The 20,398-nt window shown below is 40.3% G+C and overlaps 1 protein-coding gene across 1 annotated transcript in view; it reads right to left on the bottom strand.

Moving 5' to 3' along the window:
- noc2l (NOC2-like nucleolar associated transcriptional repressor) overlaps positions 1 to 20,398 on the bottom strand; it is a 39,752-nt gene that overhangs the window by 11,571 nt on the left and 7,783 nt on the right. Inside the window, exons 11-16 of the mRNA XM_066670411.1 lie at positions 20,168 to 20,307; positions 19,333 to 19,444; positions 9,833 to 9,946; positions 7,518 to 7,619; positions 5,714 to 5,857; positions 1,836 to 1,949 (exon numbers count right to left, since the gene is read on the bottom strand). Of these exons, the coding sequence (XP_066526508.1) occupies positions 1,836 to 1,949; positions 5,714 to 5,857; positions 7,518 to 7,619; positions 9,833 to 9,946; positions 19,333 to 19,444; positions 20,168 to 20,307 (726 nt within the window). The remainder of the gene's footprint in view (positions 1 to 1,835; positions 1,950 to 5,713; positions 5,858 to 7,517; positions 7,620 to 9,832; positions 9,947 to 19,332; positions 19,445 to 20,167; positions 20,308 to 20,398) is intronic.

Genomic DNA, 20,398 nt, shown 5'->3' on the forward strand with positions numbered 1-20,398 from the left:
TATACGAGGAACTAATAACATTTCTCATATTAATAAATGATGAAATAAGATTGTGTGTGTAGCTGTACGAAAGCACTATGATGGAGGTGGCGGCAGGCAGCTTCAGTGGCATGAAGAGGAGGAAGGAGTAATCAGATCCGGGTGTGGGGCTGTGGATCAAAGCCTGGGCCGCAGCCCTGAGCACTCTAATACTCATCCTGTAGCTCTCTCTCTCTCTCCCCCTCTCTCTCTCTCTCTAACTCACTCACACACACAAACACGGCCGCCTCCTCCGCCAATCTGCCGCTTCCCCGACGCCAACACTCCGCCTGGTGTCATCTCCATTATCTCCCTATGGACACGCTCCAACTCCAGCGCTCAAACACTCACACACTGGTTGGTTTTTATACCTCACTAGGACCTGGGGTCATACATATGCTGTATTTTAAGCTATATGAACTACTAGACTAACAGTAAACCTAACCCTACTTTAACCTCTGTAAACAGAAATATTTTTTGGCCAGAATGGGTTACCACCAGAAGGAACTACTATGGCATCACCACAATAAGACCAGCTAAATTACTTTGTATATGGTAATGATTACCCCAAGTGTACACTGATATTTTGGACAATTCTTATTCCATTGAAAAAATATAAATTTGCTGACAGAATACTGCATTCATTAACGATAAAAGAATTAAAGCCAGAGGAGGAGCTACTAATCAGTCTTTTTAATATTTTTGTTGATGATTCCATAATTTTTTTTTCCAATTTACATTCTGCAAATATAAACAAATCCAGAAACTGATGCCTGCACACACACCAAATATGGGCCACGGAAAAAAAAATTAAGCGTGAAAAGTTTATAAAAAGTTTATGTCACACTGTTCTGAAGCATTGCAGTTTATACAGGGGAATACAAATAGTTTAAAAAGAGCATTCACCAAAGGCTCAGCCTTCACAAGCAAATTCAGACGGTTGCTCATCGCTTTACGGCAAAATTTTAAAAGTGTTTCAACAAATTCAAACAGAAAATGTTTCAATGCCAGATGGCAAAGAAATTAGGTTGTTTTATGTTTTACAGTCCAACATATTAAAAGACTGAGGGAGTAATATGCCGAGGCTTATTTTGGTATTTAGGACACATACTGCTGTCGAGATGACGTCTTTTCTCAGGACTCAGTGGTATACAAGCCTCTGTCTCAGCTCTTTTTTTAATGTGTTGAAGATTTCAATTTCAAAATTAGTGTATATAAGATCATCACTGAAAACCCTGAAATGTTTTCTTTATTCTTTTGTCTGTTAAATAAAGTTCAGCTGGATTAACGTATTAAAGCTTTCAGTTTAGCCACCTTTCTGGAAATGAGTTTGTATAATATTTCCTTTAGCGATTTCCAAGGATGCTGTAGTGGGTTTGTAGTTGAGTGAATATTACTGTCTCCTAGAAGGGGAGCAGGTGTGTTCAGGACAATAAAAGTTAAATAACTGCAATTTCACCAGAAATAGGGAGATTTTGACATTTGTTCACAGCTTTAACTTTGGAAAAAATATGCCACCACAAGACGGACAAATATGTCTCTGAATTCCTATTCCTCTGCATTTTCTACAGGTCTTGAAGCAGCATGTTTTGAAAATGAAAGTGTGTTAATAAAACTAGAGCCACATATGAAAAACAGAAGCCAAATCATATGTCAGACCAAAGTGTTGTTCCAAAACCAAAGATGACGTCAGAATACATTAGAAGTCTGACCGTGTGTGTGTGTGTGTGTGTGTGTGTGGTGATGCATTTTGCTTTAAATTGCTGTGCGACTGACTGGGCAGCGTTTTTTCAGAGGGTTAGTTTAGTGATACTTACCCTTTCCTTTCCAGAAATCTCCAGTTGGATCTCCTTCTCTCTGAGCTTCTTCCACTGGCTGTAGTACCTAGTCAGAGGAGTTCCTTCCTCTGCTATCTGCTTCTCCCATGCAGCCTGCCACATGTGCGCACACACAAAATAAGAAACACACATAAAAACAGTCAACACTTTTACAGAGAGAGCATTAATAAATAATCAACGGCCAAGGCTGGTTGGGCAGGTGAAGAGACTAAAAGGGAAAATACAGCAAACTGGGACTAATATTTATGACCGATTTTTAAGAATAAAGTCTTAATGTTTTGAGAATATTCCCTCCAGGAAGGCTCTGGACCACAGCAAGCTTGATCAGGATGAAAACAAACAAAAAAGGAATGGTTAACAAACAATGAATGGAAATGTATCATTTAATCATACTATTATGACAAAAGACTTTTTGTCAATATTTTGAAAACTGTGTGCATCGCATCGGCTTAAAAACAACGTTGAGTATTTGGTATATTTAATATGTCTTGGTAATATTAATACACACTGACACACCACCATCAGACCTCTGCTAGTTAATACAGTGTTGTTTTCTAGAAATAGCGACTCTTAATTTTTGATATGTTTCTACTTTTTTCTTGCAACATTATGACTTAATTATTCCTGAGATACCGACATTTTTCTCAAAACAATAATTTGAATACATGATTTAAATATCCATAAAACAAATTCAAAGTAGCATATTTCTGACCGGGATGAAAGGAAATTAAATAATAATTTTACATTGTTTATAGGAGTGAAAGTGTGTGAAAAAGAGAAAGTCTGCAGATTGGGGAGGTGGACGAGAGGATTTCTCCCAGCCTCCCCTTAAAGGTCTTTGTGGAAGATATTGATCAGGTCAAATAAGATTAGCTGACCTCCAAATCCAATAGACCATAATAGATCTGAGCTTCCGTCATCAGTTATCTAAACTTATTTATTACAATTTGCAGCGGTTTGTCGGATAGTGAAAAACGATCAAAGAGTGAAGAGAGTGTAACATGCTCTTCCAGTTCATAAGGACTACAAACTAAACTGGATTGTTGAGCAGATGATGATGATGATGATAGTGGAAGAGCACCTCTGTTTAGTCACTAGTAAATTATTTGTTTGTGCGAAATAAATCCAAGAAATAAGAGTGTGTGTGTGTGTGTGTGTGTGTGTGTGTGTGTGTGTTTGGGGGATGGGGGGGGGGGGGTATGAGAGTTAGAGCCTGCCCTACCATTAAAAACTTTGAAAATGCCATTTCTAATAGATTGTATCTAATCTGATTAAAAAAAAAGGAATTTATGTCATTTAAATAGTTATTTTAATAAAAGTGAGAAATCATTCCTTGAATAATAAATCAAGTCAAAATGATCATTTAAGAATGAAAATGTATATCTAGAATTTTACATTATATTTCAAAAGCGCAGGAGCTGACAAAAGAACATTGGACAGTTATTATCAGGGTCGTCTTAATTTCTAATTCAGAGAATTATTCAACTACACAAATAAGCCATTTAAAAATATCAGTGAACACCAACAGTGGAATCCAACTCCCCATTGTAGAAGATACTGTTGTGTGTTAAATCTTAAAATATTCCAAGCTTTTGGAGCGTGATGCACATCCTAAGTGATTTCCTGCTGAAATATTATCCTGAAAAGCTTGAATAACTGATGGCCGCTGCAGAGCTGGAACAGGGAGCACGTCCAGCTCAGGGCAGGGTGGGGTGGGGACGGGCCGAAGGTGGCTTTAATTAAATTTCAGCTGTTTGTTGGACAGATCGCCGGGGCAGGGGGCCAGGAAGATGTCCTGATGTGGCGGCGCTGGTCGTGGAGCTGCTGAAAAGGTTGCAGTGCCAGGCGAGCTCAGTGAAGGACGTCTCTCCTGCCCCCCGGAGCCGGCGACAGACACTCCCCAGAGTGGTGCCGTGTTGTCTGCCTGCACACAGCCGCCTCTGCCCTCCCTCTCCCCACCACAGCCTTCTACATTACAGAGAGAGGAGAGGAGGAGGAGGAGGGGGAGGGGGAGGAGAGATAGAGCCCCCCGCACCCTTTCCCTCCTTCATTTCACTCTTAAACGGTCTTAAATATTTATCAGCCCTGAGAGCAGCAGGTCTGGGGAGGAGAGGAGGAGAGAGAGGAGGGGAGAGAGGGAGGGGAAGAAGGGATGGGGTGAGCTCCGGCAGAGTGACGAATGAGAGCGGAGATGAAGATGGATGTGGCGCGGCACTCGTCCTAGGGAGGAAACGGCTCTTCGCTTCTACCTCATGCCCCCTACGCTACGTTCATCCCTGTCTCAATCTCTTCCCTTAAACTCTGCCTCTCCAGATTTATCCCAGCACTAGGCTTGGGTAATAAGTATACAATAACAAGCATTTTTATAATTTCACGACACGTGGCCATATGCAGGTTTTATAGCATATATGGGGAAGGCGAAGTCGTCTAGCCATTCACTAAAAACAGCGCAAACAATAAATACAGTTACTTGCTGAAAATATTTGTGAACCTCAACACACTAGCACTGTACCTTATGCCAATACAAAAAGTATTTCAATGCCTTGCCATTAAAAAAAATTGCACAATACCTCACTATATTAGTACCAGTACTTTAAAGGCGACATTCACAATTGTAATTCAGAAGATATTTCCTCATGGTTTACTAGCTCTCCAGTCTGTTTGTGCGCTGAAATACAGTCTAATGTGTTTACAAAACCCTAATCTCAGTAATAGAGTAAAAAAACAAAGTGGCTCAGTCAGACATGCTAGGTATCTTCTCAAAGCTCACTGCAGAAAAACGGCAGAGACCTCCAAATATTAAAAATCATGAACAGATATGAAGATATTGCTTTATTCTTGCTTCTAGACATGACCCAGCCCTTCATGTTAGCATTACATTGGTGGTACATATTAAATAAGCACGTGACTCCTAATAGGGTATGAGAGGCGGCCAGATGAAGCATTTGATAGCTTGGGTACTTCCTGTTCACTCCTCCTCACTGAGCGAAATGCTGTTAGTGAGCTTTCCCACCCATCTGCCTACACATTATCTGCTGGTTTCAATATGAAATACTCGATGCAGGGTCAGTCTCAAGTGCTGTGGCCCTTAGATGACTCTGAACGTCTGGATAGCAGCACCGTCTGAGCTAATGACCACAACCAGTAGCCACACAGTGGACTAGCCATGAAACTGGGCATGCAAATACGCACAGACACACACACAAACACAGACACATTCCTGAGTGGTAGACTGTGGGAGGCAGTGGTGACCAGCGGACACCTGTATATGATGGAGCGGGTGGGTATGGCTGTTGTGGATGGGTGGTATGGGCTGGAGCAGTGGGGATTCGAGCATGTTTTTATGACCTAAAACAGGCCTCTCCCTGTCTCAGTTTGACCATATGGGGTCACAACGTCTGGCCATGAAAGCAGTTTGAATCCACAGAGAAAAGCAGGCCAGACGAGGTTTTTAGGGAGGAGAGTAATAAAATAAATAGGAATGACATGTCCCATTCTGGCCTTATTCTTTATCTAACAAAATGCAAACGCCAGAAGTATGTCATCAGGCTGTAAGACTGAAGGCATTAAACTGTGTGTATCTTCATTTAATGTGTTAGAGGCAGCTAGACGTGAAAAACCAGAAAGGTTGCAGGTGTAAAAGGCCAAACCAAGCTAACCATGAGGTGTTATAAATACTTGCACAAAGTTTGAGTGTGTGTGTGTGTTCAGAGTGTAAATTCAGATCAATGTGGTATGGTGGGCTTGCTGCTGGGAAAAAATATCTGTTCTAGAGCTGGGCCTTCAGGGCCACAAACAGAGAAGCACAAACATGGCCTGGTGAACACGAACACGAACACACACATGCACACACTCACCACAGCCATAGAGTCAGCTACGCCAAAAGCAGCCTTCTGTCTCCGGCTTGTGATGTGGCCACAGTTCTCCTGTACCTTCTCCAGCAGCTGGCGGATCTGCTTGCAGTAATTGGCCACTTTGCATTCCTTCAGGAAAGCTTTCAGCTGGAGGCAGGGAGAGAGGGAAAAGGAGAGAGATCAGGATAAAGGATCTGTACATTCAGTTCCATTTCACTCATTTCTGATTCTAAAAGAAATTTATAAAAATGCTACATGAACTTAAATATTTAAATTTATTTAACCGAAAAAAAAACACTAATAATCTCTTAGTCTTTGATGTACCGTGTATATTGAGCTCAGTTAATATGTAGTTTGAATATGGTCATTAAGTAATGGCCTATTTGTTTGTTCAATCAGAAATATAAATCCCATATTTCAGCTCTGTTGGATTAAAGTACTTTTATACAGTTATTTGAAGGACTTTCTTACCTACAAATATATCAAAACATAGCCAGGAACAGATATAACCTCCAATTATCTGATTCTTAATTTTATTGTGGCATTTGGCTGAAAACTATGACAATTTGGTTTAAAAAAAAAAAAAGGAAGAAAAACAAAAAAAAAAAAAAACACAATTCTCTAACAATAAGCACAGACACATTCCAATAAAACTCTGGGATTAGTTGACGGCTGCCATTGAAAATACCCGAATGAATCATCCCAGGCCAAAATAATAAATTCAGAGCATGACTTTTAACAGCACTATGGAGGCCTGAGTTTTGGCCAAAGAACAGGATGTGGTCGGTGTGGTGTGTGTGTGTGTGTGAGAGAGAGAGAGAGAAGCGGTTGTGCTGCCGAAAGGAGCTGGACTATAGTCTGTTGGTTGTGTGCATGAGGGCTGAAAGTATCTGGACTGTGTGTGTATGAGAGTGAACACAGACAGACAGACAGAGACAGAGACACAGAGAGAGAGAGAAAGAGAGAGAGAGAGAGAGAGAGAGAGAGAGAGAGAGAGAGAGAGAGAGAGACTGTAGCCTGTGGCTAGTTGTCCCAGGCATGGCCCTCAGCGCCTCTCAAACAGGATGTGGGCCCAACAGTCGCCACCGCGATAAAAGAACCAAAGAAGGGGTGGGGGCATGAGGGGGGGAAGGGAAAAAAAAGAAAGAAGGGGGGGGGGGCTTTTATACTTAGTTCACTAAACAGCCTAACTAGCATTTACATGTGGTTCATAGGTCAAATCTTTAAACTAGTTTCTCCATTTGTTTTGAATGCAACTAAAGTAATACACCAAATTCAAAGATAGGATACAGAAATACAGAAAACATTTATACCTAGTCAGAGATAGGCTAATGTAGTTTTGAGAGTTCTTACAGGTACAGTGTGCAGTTCCTGGCTGAGCTGATGATTTAACCCCGGTCTTGTGTGTGGAAGGTAGCAGTGTTACCCACTACGCTGTATCAACTGATATTGGCTGTATTGGAGTTTGTGTTGTGCTGGGCGGAGCTTGGTTTCTCTCTGGGGTTTTGTAGGTGCTGAGCGGATTTGGTTGTTCTGGGTAGGAATCTGGTTATTAAATGTTGGTTGGCGTTAGAGATGTATTTATACATGTATAACATCTGACTAAAATGTATCTCAGACCACATTCTGAAGTGGCTTGGGCAAAGTGAATGAAATCCGTTTCAAATGTCTCTTGGGGACATCCATAGCCATATTTATATGTGGATCATCTCCAGGCAGATGTAATTCTGATACTCAAGACACATCAAGTGACTAAATGTAAACAGGGTCAGGCACAGAGATAGAAAAATATATGGAGACAATGTACCTGGATAATGGTGGGCAGAGCAAGCTCAGGAAATCCAATGGTGTGGGCCTGGGTGTGGAAGTACTCAAGTATGAAGTCATACAGCTGTTCAATCAGGCCGTCCTAAAATACAGACACAAACATGCTTATTACAGACAGCAGTCTATTTTAGTCTTTAATGTTTACTTCCTAGACAGACTTTTTTTGGTAAACTGAAATAATGTGAAATCTACAATTTGTATTTCAATGTATTTTTATGAATGAACAATTTAAAAATGTGTTTTTTTTAAATCCCTTTTAAAACACGAACTTTCATTGTATGCATAGTATCACAGCATGTCTGTATTTCTCTGTGTGTGTGTGTGTGTGTGTGTGTGTGTGTGTCACAAAACCTAAAACTTTCAGTTACCATAAAATGCATAACCGAATAACTGTAACAGCTGCTGTGGGCTGTGACTCCAAGCAAGTCCAGCTTGGTACCAAAATGAGATTTCCCTGCACCTGTCACCTGCTGCCCTGTCCCACTGGAGCCCACCTCACTTACTATGCCTGACAAACCCACATCCTGTTAATCCTGACCCAGTTTGGACATGCGACTGGAACTAAAGCCTCCACAACCTCCTTATGCTTTAGCCACTGTCTCTGCATATATTCCCCTATGGTCAGAAGCCTGTGTGTTAATGACCTGGACTAGAGGAGAGATGTAAATATAGCAACACGACCCCTGGGTGGAGTGCAGGCTTAGGGGCCAGTTTCTGACGTACATTGGGGTTGGGTGACTACAGCGAAAGCCTGCACTGCCAAACGGGAGAGCAGGATAATCCCTAAAGGGCCGTGTGGCAATCCTCTTGGCAACGGCCTGGCGCACGCTGCCTTAGCCGCTGTAGCGGCATGTTCAGGCTTTCATCTCCTAACCCCAATCCAGTTACGGCCAGCCAGCGTGAAGACACAACAGTCTCACATAGGCATGGGAGGTGTTTAGAGACAGAAAACACGAAGATTTCTTATCTTTCCCTAGCGCAACTGGCAACAAAAAAAAAACATGCATCTTTAAACCCTCTGTGTTTTAAAGATCAAGAATATGTGGATAATAATATGTTATGGTTAAGGTTGAAAAAAGTATTTACCCATAAATTATAAGTCAATATTAGGGTTGTCACCAAGTCATTATTCAATAATTGTCCTGGCAACTAGTTTGTATTATTTCGGTTATAAGACTATTATTGACGAAGTGTTGAAGTTCTGCAGAAAGTTCTCCTTCACTTGTTTCTACTTTGCTTCTGAGCTGTTATGTTTGCAAATGGTCAGTTACAGTAACTCTCTGCACCTCACACTGTATCTCACATCAGCTGATAACAGATCTTCACACAAACCACTATGTGAACCCCAGTTTTGTGTATAGCAGGCAGCAACTTTAATACCCAATGCAGTAACTGAGAAATAAAAGAAAAGAAAACACAAGAACTGAGTTTATACTTTCAACCTGTAGCTCCACAGTATTTTCAGTCACTCAGTAGAAAGATGATCACATCTTTTCAGCTGAAATACTGCACTGTTTCTGGAGTAATAACCCCAGAGATCTCAGCAGTGTTTATGGATTTCTCGGAGTAATAGGGTTTTAGGTTGCACTTTTTTATGAAGCGGCAACCTGTGACAACAGTCTTCTGAAGAACTTCTGAGCCCACGTGGCTATATTTATCACAGTATCATGACAGTTTTTCATGCAATACAGTCTAAGGACTTAAAAGGTCACATACATTCAACAGTGTATCCTATTCTTGTCCTACACTCACTGATTTCCTCCCTGAATCTTTTCAGAATGTAACATAGGATAGATGGTGAAAGAAAAAAGTTATTCTTAGAAATCTTGCATTGAGAAGTAATTCATTTTAACTGTTTTGTCTCTCACAAAAAGTGAAAAAAAAAAAACTTTTTGCAATAAGTTGCAGGCACCAAATTTTAAAATTGTCTGAAGGTGACACATCCAACATTCTACCACCTCATGTCAGACTAAAGCACCAGCATCCTGGACAAAGACAAATTCTCTGTATTCAACAAAAACAACACCCATTTCCACATGGTGGGTCTAAAAGGAACATGTGACAGGCCTGGCTGTGAAAACAAAGAGCAGAGAACAACACACACACATATACATTTTATATACATATACATATATATATATATATATATATATATATATATATATATATATATATATATATATTTATTTTTTTTTTTTTTATTTTATTTATATGTATTGTTGTAAAATGATATATAAGTATGTATAAAAATTCAGACAGACTATGGCGCTGCCAATAAGCTGAGCATGCTCTCACCTTAAAAGCTTTCTCCTGTAGGTTGGTTTTGCTGAGTTTGAGAATCACAGCAAAGTTAATGGGTTTGACACTCATGCGTCCTGGCTTTTTGTTGAAGTCTTCCTGCTGAAAAATCTGGAAACAAACAAACAAAATTCTTAGCCTCTCAAACATCTAGATACAATGAAAAAATATATATATATTTTTTTTTACTGTTTGTGGATAATAACACTGATCTGAAAAGTGCCTTAAACGAATCATCCCTACATTAGCTCTTAAGATATATTATGTCAACTTAATGTCAAAATTATGCTGCACACACAAACGACACAAAAACCACTCAGCTCACAATGTAGAAAATATTGAATACAGATAGGGAATAGCTAGATATATGATTTCATTACATTTCAAATTTTGACACTCACTTTTGACTTCTATAGCTTATATTTGGATTAGTCTCTTAAGTTTCTTAAATAAACAACATACACTGAGCTGAATTTGAAAACAGCATAGACATGCTAAAAAATATACATACAAACTTCTTTGTATAATTGCTGCACACAGTAAACCCATATTGCTATTCAAATTCTGGATATTCATAAAATAAAGTGCCAAAATATTAAAAACATGAGCTTTTTATAAAAGTATTTCAAACAATGAGAATTCTTTGAAATATTTATGCTGTTATAAGTGAGCGATGTTTTACATGTTCTGATTTTATACTGACAATTTCCTTTAACATATGTCTCAACATGATTTCCACATACACAAACTTACTGCATAACCTTAACAATAAAGGTCAAAAACGCCTGGCAATCCACATCATTTTTTTTTACAGATCATCCTCCAGGCTTGTATACGCTGCATACGTGAGTTATGTATATATATGTACAAACTCACAAGAAGAGTAACTCTGGATGACCACCAGAGTTGATGCAAGCACACAGCATCTGTATCAAGGGAAAATCTCATTTAAATGTAGGCAAAGATTTTGCTTGTTCTCAAGATGATCATGCTGCCCAAACCAGTTATAGAAATATTTGTCAAACAGCTTTAATTGGCCTCTGTCAACAAGACTCTGACATGCTGGACAGACAGGGAGTCAAAAGTGTGGGAAAATTTTAGCTGCGGTTTCTGCCCAGTGACCATAACAATAAATAAAGGCGATATGGGTGCAGGTCCAAAGAAGAGCTATCACAAGGACACGGAATTGAGCCTAAACTAAAAACCTCTGCTTCAGATCAGTTTAAGACATAACACCAAATACATGTGTATGCACAACAGGGAAATTCACTTTGGTCTTGGGCAGCCCGCACTGAGTCAGACAAACTTTGCCAGCTATGAGCTAGATAAGCCAAAATCTTGCCATAGTCTCAAGTGAACATGATGCTTGAAGTGAGACATCAAGAAATTCCCTGGCAGCATGCTCCATGTCAGCAGATTAGAGCAAAGAGTTCAATGTGACTGGTAGATGAAAAAGTGAGATCCCAGGTGTGAGCCACAGCCATAGGCCTTAACAAGGGGACTGTTCTTGAGTAAATGTAAGTTGGAGCGGAGGTACTCATCTAGGGAAACTGACACAGACACCTCATACATAACCACTGGAGACATGCTCCCCTGAGTAAAATGGTCAGGCTCAGCCAAGGTCACTGAAATGTTAGCTGCTGTTGTCGCAAAAAAAATCCCATGTGCAAATACAAAGTTGTGTAGGTGTGAATAATTTCTCTGCATCTCAGAAAAGCGTGAGACATCAATGTCAGACCAAATGGCAAAAGGTCAGATGATAGAGGAGGGTACCCATGTCTAAATGAGCTAAGGTCTGTTTAAATGCTTAGCTATACACCGACTCACAGGTCTCCTCTGTACATGAAGTAATGGAGAGGCAAGTATCCTCCAGATCTTTTAGGCCAAATATGAACTCCAGAGAATTTGGTCCTGAGAGGTCCTGAAGTGGTCCTTTCACAGTGGGAGATGGCAAACTCAGACTTCACCCAGATTCACTCCCAAGATATGCCGAGCCTCATCTCTGACAGCAGCATAAAGTTAAGTGTAGGATGTTCTGAGTGTTTGGACTGAGCTGCGCTCACACATAAAAACTTGTATCTGCAAAAGAGGTCTAGGGATTCTTGACAGAACATTTTTTAAACATAACCTAAATAAAACAGTTCTGCACCATTTAGAAATTATAATAATTTTTGAAATACAAGCTTAAAAATGGATACCATCCATTTTAAAAGTACAACGGTACACAGTATGACTGGCAAACCCTAGCACTAAAAGTTTAAAGTCTGTGTAAAGTCTGGGACAAATGTTACATTCATCTGTACAGCACTTCTGGGTACACCCTGGAACATTGTGCATGTATGAAAGAGGCTTTCAAGTATTTTAAACTCCTTTCACAATTATGTATAGAAAAGGAGTTTTATTTTGCCGTTGTAGGCCAGTAGCAATGCTTTGACAAACATTGAATGCTTTGCAGTTTGAGGCCTTTCAAAGAGATGAGAGTGTACAACTACTTCTATCTCTGGAACTTCATCACTGTGTTGCAAGTCATGCAAGAATCAGTAAAGTTGAGTTTCTGAGTAAGGGTACCAGGACAATCATGAAACCAATCCAAAAACCCAAAGCTTAGAACTATTAACTGTTGTGAAAGATGAGAACGATAACTCCCATTGAGATTTCAAAAACTGGTAGGTCTGACTTGGATGTAGTGTAATGGATGTAGGATATTTGTGGGGAGAGGTGAGTCACACTTTGAAGGATCTGTTACTGATACACTCTCAATGCCTCAATTGTAGGATACTCAAACGGCTGCATCTAGAGTTAAAAGGTGAACAACTCTAGAAAATGGCAGTTTGAGGAAGCAGTGGTGTCTGCCCAGGCTAGTGGTCAAGACATGAGTCTGGGGAAAGCAAAAGCAAGGGCCAAGGGCAATAGTCTCAGGAAACAGTGAAGGCAGCCCATGTAATTGATGCTGGCCAGTGTAATTTAAGGTGAGTCACTTGTTTCACAGTACAGGGATTAGAGGATCACGTGTTGAAAAGTGGGCATCTTCCGCTATATGTAATACAACAGTCTTACCTGTGTCTGGGCCATTGAGGCATCAAGCAATCGCTAGCATTGGGGGAAAATGTGAATTGTTGTATCCCCTCATCAGTGAGGTCATGTGACAAAGGCTTCCAAGGATAAAGCTATAGAGCATGATAATTTCTGACTGGTTTCATTTTTATTGAAGCCTATCCAAGAGTGCAGACAGTTGAGAGGGCTTGGGGAGGCCATTTACTGCTAAAGAGAGTGTGTGCGCTTATTAGAGAGAGAGAGAAAGAGAGAGAAAGACAGAGTGAGAGAAAGAGAGCTCAGGGGCGGCCGATCTGTACAAACATCGGATGTGGTGTCGGCCTGCGGGACACAGGGGGAAGTGGTGGCGCATGGTCCCAACCTGATATGCTCAGGGGCCAATGGAGCAGGAAGCACACAATCATAGGGCGCACACACAGGCTTGTGTACACTTTCTATCCCTCCCACACCCAAAAATAAGAGGGATATGGAAAAAACAAGGGTGAACTGAAATTGAAAGAAAGACGCATGAAGAAGCACATAGTTATTATGACTTAGATGATGAGTAAGGGTGAATCTCCCTTCTTAATTTTAACCCTACATCTTGTTTTCGAGTGTTATCTGGCCGCGTGGAAAAAAAAACAAAGTTGCAGTTGTTAAACATTCCTCTACGAAAGTGGACAACACTTCTAGAGCCTGAAATGTCAATAGAGCACAGCTTCAACACTGCCAATCTGCAGTGATGTTAGAGAAGTGCTGCCAGACTTTAACGTAGTGAAAATAAGGACATCATATTATGGAGGACCAAACCTGCCAAAATTAAAAATAAATAAATGACTAAACAAAATTAATTTCCTCAATAATAATGATAATATATAATAAGAAAATAAATAAAACATTACATAAATTAAACTGTTTTTTATTTTTTCCTTTTTTATGTATCAGGATTAATATTTATTCATATAACTGTTTATTTTTTTGCATTATTTATTTCCCGATTTATTTTTTCCATTTTTCCTTGGTGTGCTGTCCATCAATGATGTCACAGAGTCTAAACATTCTTATCGGTTGATCGATGCCTGATAACGTAGATCAACTGTACATGCCTTGCTCCATCAGTGGTATTTGGCTGTATAGTAATGGCTGCCATAATGTACCCATAGCATAACTCAATGGAACACCGGGACTGACCGTGTGCGGGAGAGACAGTGCTCTCCCTGCAGTTATTCTGGAACTGGAACTGCGGGAGACACGTCTCTCTATATGCAGCTCCTCTGCTCCAGAGACGGAGCAGCGGGAGACACAGCTCAGAGACAGAGCAGCACAGTCAGTCCACCTGGGAGCTCACACATATCAGAATGAGCTGCGAATGTGCAAAAAGTGCTTCCAAAGACATTGAATTTAATCATTTTCTTTTTTATGAACGTATGACACAGGACCGAAAGTGCAATTGGACCCATGAAATGGCATGGCATCACACTTAACAAGTGGATACATCCATTACTCCATTTCACTGAGGCGAGCAGCTGCCTCTCTGACCAGATCCTACACCAAACTTCGCCCCAATGTTTGTGCTCTCCGACACTTCTATTAGAATCAACTGCTTGGTTCTGGACTTGACTGCTAAGCCTAAACGTGGGAAAAAATGCCCCCTTCTTTGGCATATATTAAGGAGGAAATACAGAAATAAATAAATAGTTAGTTAACAATAAATAAATAAATAAAAGTTAGTAAATCAAACAATTTTATAAATATAAAAAACTATTATATAGAAATTAATTAAATATATATTTAAAATAAATATATTGAGTATTAAATATAAATACACACTTGTTTTTGGTTTTATGTCCCATATTAACACATTTATTTATCTATTTTTTGCTTTTACATTCCACGTTTGTTAGTCTATTTATTTTGGCAGGTTTGGTCCTCCATATAGTATGCATTCCAACAGCATCTGAAAAACCTATAATAATCACCCACTCTTAACTCTGTGACACAGAACAAAATTTGGGTGTTTATTCTGTAGTTTTATTTGTGCAAACTTTCCAGTTCCACCTTAAATGCTGCAGGAGCCACAAGTGCAAGTATGCATTTGTTTCACCATTTAAGGTGGAACGGGAAATTCAAGAAGTTTATTGAGTATATAGCTAACTACTGAGACATCAGCGTACTACTAGTGATATTCTACACTTCTTATGAAGTAAAGGGACATAATGCATTGAAAGTACATTTAAAACAGTGGTTCATATTTTTTTAAAATTTCACAGCCATCTTGCAGGTGATTCACAGGACATCCCTCGCCATCCCCTGGAAAATCTGTTACAATTTGTATACAGCCCTACACCTCTTTTCCAACAAGAATGGAGACAAACCTACCCCTAGGCAAAAAAGAGGGGTAGGGCTAAGTGGTAGGGCTAAGGGGTGAAATGGGATTCACCTTAAGGACATCCAAAAGGCTAAGAGGAACAAAGGAGACAAAAGAGAAAGTCTGTCTTGAAGAAAAGACCGATTACAGAGACAGAGAAAACTGTCTCTGTAAAATATGAGAAAGAGAGAGGAAACTGTAAATGTCTGAGATGGAGAGCAAGAGAATAAGGTGGGGAGCGCTAGTTCTACTTCTCTAATTAAAGCTAGTAGCTGTGCACACCTCTGCCTCTCTCTTTTACCAAGAGTGCAAAAACAGGAAGCGCTGTGCATCACAAATAAACACAGGGAGCAGAGAGAGGGTCGCCGCAGGCACAGAGGATGTGATCTGCACAGCGTGCTCACAACTGCGCTTAAACCACAGACTCCCCCCAACACACACACACACATCTCTCGCCCTCCCTCCCTCTCTCTCTCTCTCTCTCTCTCTCTCTCTCTCTCACACACACGTGAGCACCCTTCCCCCCACCGGGGCTTTATCAGAGCATGGTCAGAGTTGGTGGGAGCAGTGACCACTCCCCCTCCCCCGGCCTTCTTTCTTCCGTTGGTCTCGGCTGCTGTCGCCTCTACGTTTCTATTCTCACAACAGCTGTCACCGCAGGGGCCCACGCCAGCAAAGCCCCCACACACACACATACACACACACACACACACACGTCACTCGCCTCACACTGTGGAAAATGTTGACGGTTTGTGACCTCCGCTCCTCCTGATAACAAAGATATCCAACACACATAGGCGTTTGGACAAACATTCAAACACACACACACAAACCAAACACTCCATCCCTTCTATCTTTCATCTCACACCAAGGTGGATGCTGTTGACCGTTTAACTGGGTTTCCAACTTTGCTCTACAGAAGTCGCAGGCATCTTTCCACCAAGCAAAGCCAACCCATTTGCCGGTCTTACCGCACTTTAAATTTCACATTCTGGCTTTGCTTTGGAGTGTGTACTTTTCCCTTTTAATAAACTACCAGTTGAATTTGCACTTCACAAATGTTGGCCATTAAAAACAAGCTACATTTCACCCTCTTGCCCAACAACCACATCCAACTAGATGAGATATTGTACTAATTTTATTATACCAGATTTTAATCAAATTACACCAACAGCTGGTGTTAAAATTCTACAGCTATGGCTAACATAACAACTAGGAATGGGTGCTATTTACGTTTTTGTAAAACCGACGTTCCGCCTCTAAATGTAAAGTATATGGTTTTCCCTGTTAAGCCTCTTCTGTCTGCACAAAGTAGGGTGATGTTTTTTCGCAGTGTTTGCATGGAGTTTCGCTGTACGCATTCAGCTCAGTGCGGCCCTAAAGCCACACTGACACATGTCAAGGATGAAAACTCGTGTCTGAGAGAGCAAAGCTACGTTGGACAGCTACACTCCTAAAAATAAATGTGCTACAAAAAGTTTTTTGAGCTATGCCTTATGATGCTTTGCCCCTGCATGTGTCCGACTCGGCATGGCTCGGTACTTGACTCGCAATGGGCTCTGCATTTCATGGTGTTTGACATGTATTCCTGGCCAATCAGCGCTCTGAAGGGTTTACGCATCACAATTTAGTACCTACTCTGTACGGTTGGTACCCGGCGCGAGAAGGTACTGAAGTAGTACCAGATTTGGCCAATCCGAGCCGAGTAGTGTAGGTTCCATGCACATCCTTGAGGTTTAACCAGAGAATCTGGTTTAGCACACCTCAGCATAGACTGTGTTCAAGCGAACTGAGGCTCAACTCACACACATTTAGAAAACAAAGCCTCATATCTGAGAGTCTTCCGAGTGTTTCCTCTGATTTCAGCTTCCGTCTTCTGTCTTTTAAGCCTAAATTCGAACTAAACTTACAGCTGCGGTGGGCTATTGGGTTTTGCATTCCCCCCCCCCACCCAGTGTGATACCACCAAACAGTGAGCGCCCACAGTTAGGGCCCCCTGCCTGTGACTCTCTTAAATGCACAGGAATGAGCTCATTTGGCAACGTACTGACTAAACAGACATTTGATATGACCGACCTTTCATAATTTTCAAATTCATCTAATTTACAGTATTACCATTACACTGCCCACTATTAATGGCAACAAGTGTCAACAACTTCCTCAAACTCTGAGCATTTTAACATAGCCACCTGCAACGTCGGGGCATTAAGGTCACGGCCATGTGAAAATGCTGACAAAAATATCAGTTAATGATGACAACTATGAAAAACTACAAAATTCACAGCTGAAAAAAAGAGTTTACCTGGTTAGGCCTGTTATAGTAATTACATTATTACATTTCATCAATAATTTCTGTTGACTTCATGTGTCATCTGTTGTGTTTACAGGCATGTTTGTTACATGAGAATGAACCATTCGTATTTTAGCCCCTGCTGTGTTCCCTGGTTTCCTCTGGTCTCTGTATTCTGGGACTTTTATGTTAATGTGAAAACAGTGATTTTATTTTATTTATGTTTTATTCATTTAGGATATTTCAACATATATATTCCACTTCTAAGATCTTATTTATATAATTGTTATAAAATCACCTCAGCGATCCCTCGAAGTATTTCCGTGAAGTAGAGGAAAGCTATTTTGTTTTTTATGTATTTAACGAGTATTTGGACTTTTAAAACCCTCCCTGTTACTGTTAACAACCCACCCTTTGCATTAAACAGTCATTCTATAATGTTTTTCAGCTGTGATATCCCACCAGTTTCTTTAATAGAGTAATTCCTAAGCTGTGATTTAGCGTAAGTAAATTTCACTCTGCTGTAAACATGAACATGTACTGTACGTAAGAAATACTTGTTAATGATATATTTTGTCACTTACAGGCCTAATCTAATACATGTTAATAATAATAAAAAAATAAATAAATAAAGATATGGCGATATAGCGGCCATAAGCCCCCTTGAAAAAACCCGTGCAGTAGCGAATCCGTGAAAGATGAACAGCGAAGTAGCGAGGGATTACTGTATATTAATATTATTATAAAAGGTGTGCAAAAGCATTATCATGTTATTTTATCATATCAGGAGCATAAATTGGTCTTAAGATGACAGTATAGTTTATTAATTTATTCAAGACAATCTATCAATCTATTGACCAAAAAATGGCCAATCGTGACAGGCCTATATGATTTGGAAATAATGGGATATTCTGGAAAACAGTTTCCAGGACCAATAGGGGCCTTCAATATGATGATCTTCAGCGCAGTGATTTTTAGTGATACAAATAAGCAATGAATAACAGAATAGTGCACCCTTTGGGGAAGCCCTAAATGTGACTAGGCAAGAAATAACGCCCCTTGTGGTGCACTAGCTAAACACAAGCATTTGAGTATATGAGAGGGTGATTTGCAACTCAGTTTCATTGGGTACTTTGCAGGGCCTTGTAATCAAAGTGTGATGAATATGAAAGTGTATCTGACATATTAAAGGATACAAATCTGATGGTGGACACATGGACCTCTGACATTTTATTAGTAATTAAGCATGCCTGGTAACCACATTATGTTCAGAGGATTCACAGGCTTGGTGGCTTGAGTGGTCAGTACAAACGTTCTCCACCGCTGGACAAAGACCGCTCTCATAGAACAGACACCTTCATATTTCAAACTGTTCTTTAATAGAGACCAATATTGTATTAGTACAACTGTACAACTGGAAAGTTGGAAAAAAGTTGGAACATAAGCATATATCAAGGGTAGGAGTGGGGAGGGTGGTGGGGGGTTAAGTAAGGTTCTGGTTCAAAAATAGCTCCAGGATCGCAGTCAGAGGAACAGAGTACTTAAAGTCTTTTATTAGCAGACAGCATGGGCACTGGACTACCACGGTGACAAAAGCCACGACTGCAATTTACATGCTCAGACCTCCCATGCCAACACCCTTTAGAATGAAACCTGAGCCATGGTTATATGCTGCAGAAGTACAGCAGTGATGTGTGGGTCAGCCTTTCCAACAGTGCCCCACACCCTGTGGTTCTGAGAAATTACCGTACACCTGCCCAGTCTGACTTAAAGTAAGGAAAAATAACGAGCTAAATCAACTCTTACCTCCAGCAGAAAAGGCAGCACTGGCACAAAGGTCTTGGTGCTGCCGGAAAGCAGGATAAGAGCTCTGATGCAATGTAACCGTAATGGGTAGTACCGGGAAATGGGCACCAACCTGTACACCAAAAACATTCACACACACACACACACACACACAAAGAGGCCATTGATTAAAAAGCAGGTTTCAATATAAAAGGTAGCCTATTTTAGTCTCCATTCTCTGGAAAGAATCAGAATCTAATTGTGTCCATAATTATGTCTTGATCATTTTTAAACGGACACTCAGATAAAAGAATTATCTAAAAAAGCCCAACAAACTCATATATAGCCATAACAAACCACTAGAAAATCTTAAAGAAACATATCCTCTGACCAGTCAACACTGCCACCTGCTGGTAACCTTGGTATCAGTATTTCTCAAATAATAACTACAATACAAACACATTAACTGCATAAAACACAATGTAAACAGTGAACAAGCACTCCCACACGGGCCACATTAGCTGATATGAAAGAAGCAGGATGGTCTTCTTGCTGCCATATGTCATTTAACATTTTCCATAATCAGATGCCGGCAGTTGAGTTAAGCTTAGCATGGCATGTTGCTAACTTGCTAAGCATTTACAGCTCAAGGCTTCCAGGAAGAACCCACACCTCTGGAAATTGGTACCGCAGTCTGTATATTATTTTTTCAACTGCATGCGCTGAAGCGTAACTGCTAAAGCCCTATGGTTTTTATTGAGTATTTATTTTCCCATCAACATATTAAGGACAATATGATTACCAATTAAAATTATTCTTAAAGGCCCTAGAATGAAATACGGACTGATCTACTCACTTGATGCATCCAGTAATAACCTGACATAGGGGATAGATGAGGGGCTCCAGTATTTCACTAGGGTAGATGGTGCTCAGTACCCGAGACCACAGATGCAAACAGTGCACATACTGCCAGTTATACACTGACTGATACGTCTCCTGTAGACACATACACACCAAAACTATTAGATAGGAAAGAATCAATGTAACAGGAAATACAAACAGTCATGAATGAATGAATGAATGTTTT

This window comes from Hoplias malabaricus, chromosome 5 (assembly GCF_029633855.1).
Source record: "Hoplias malabaricus isolate fHopMal1 chromosome 5, fHopMal1.hap1, whole genome shotgun sequence".
Classification (NCBI taxonomy): domain Eukaryota; kingdom Metazoa; phylum Chordata; class Actinopteri; order Characiformes; family Erythrinidae; genus Hoplias; species Hoplias malabaricus.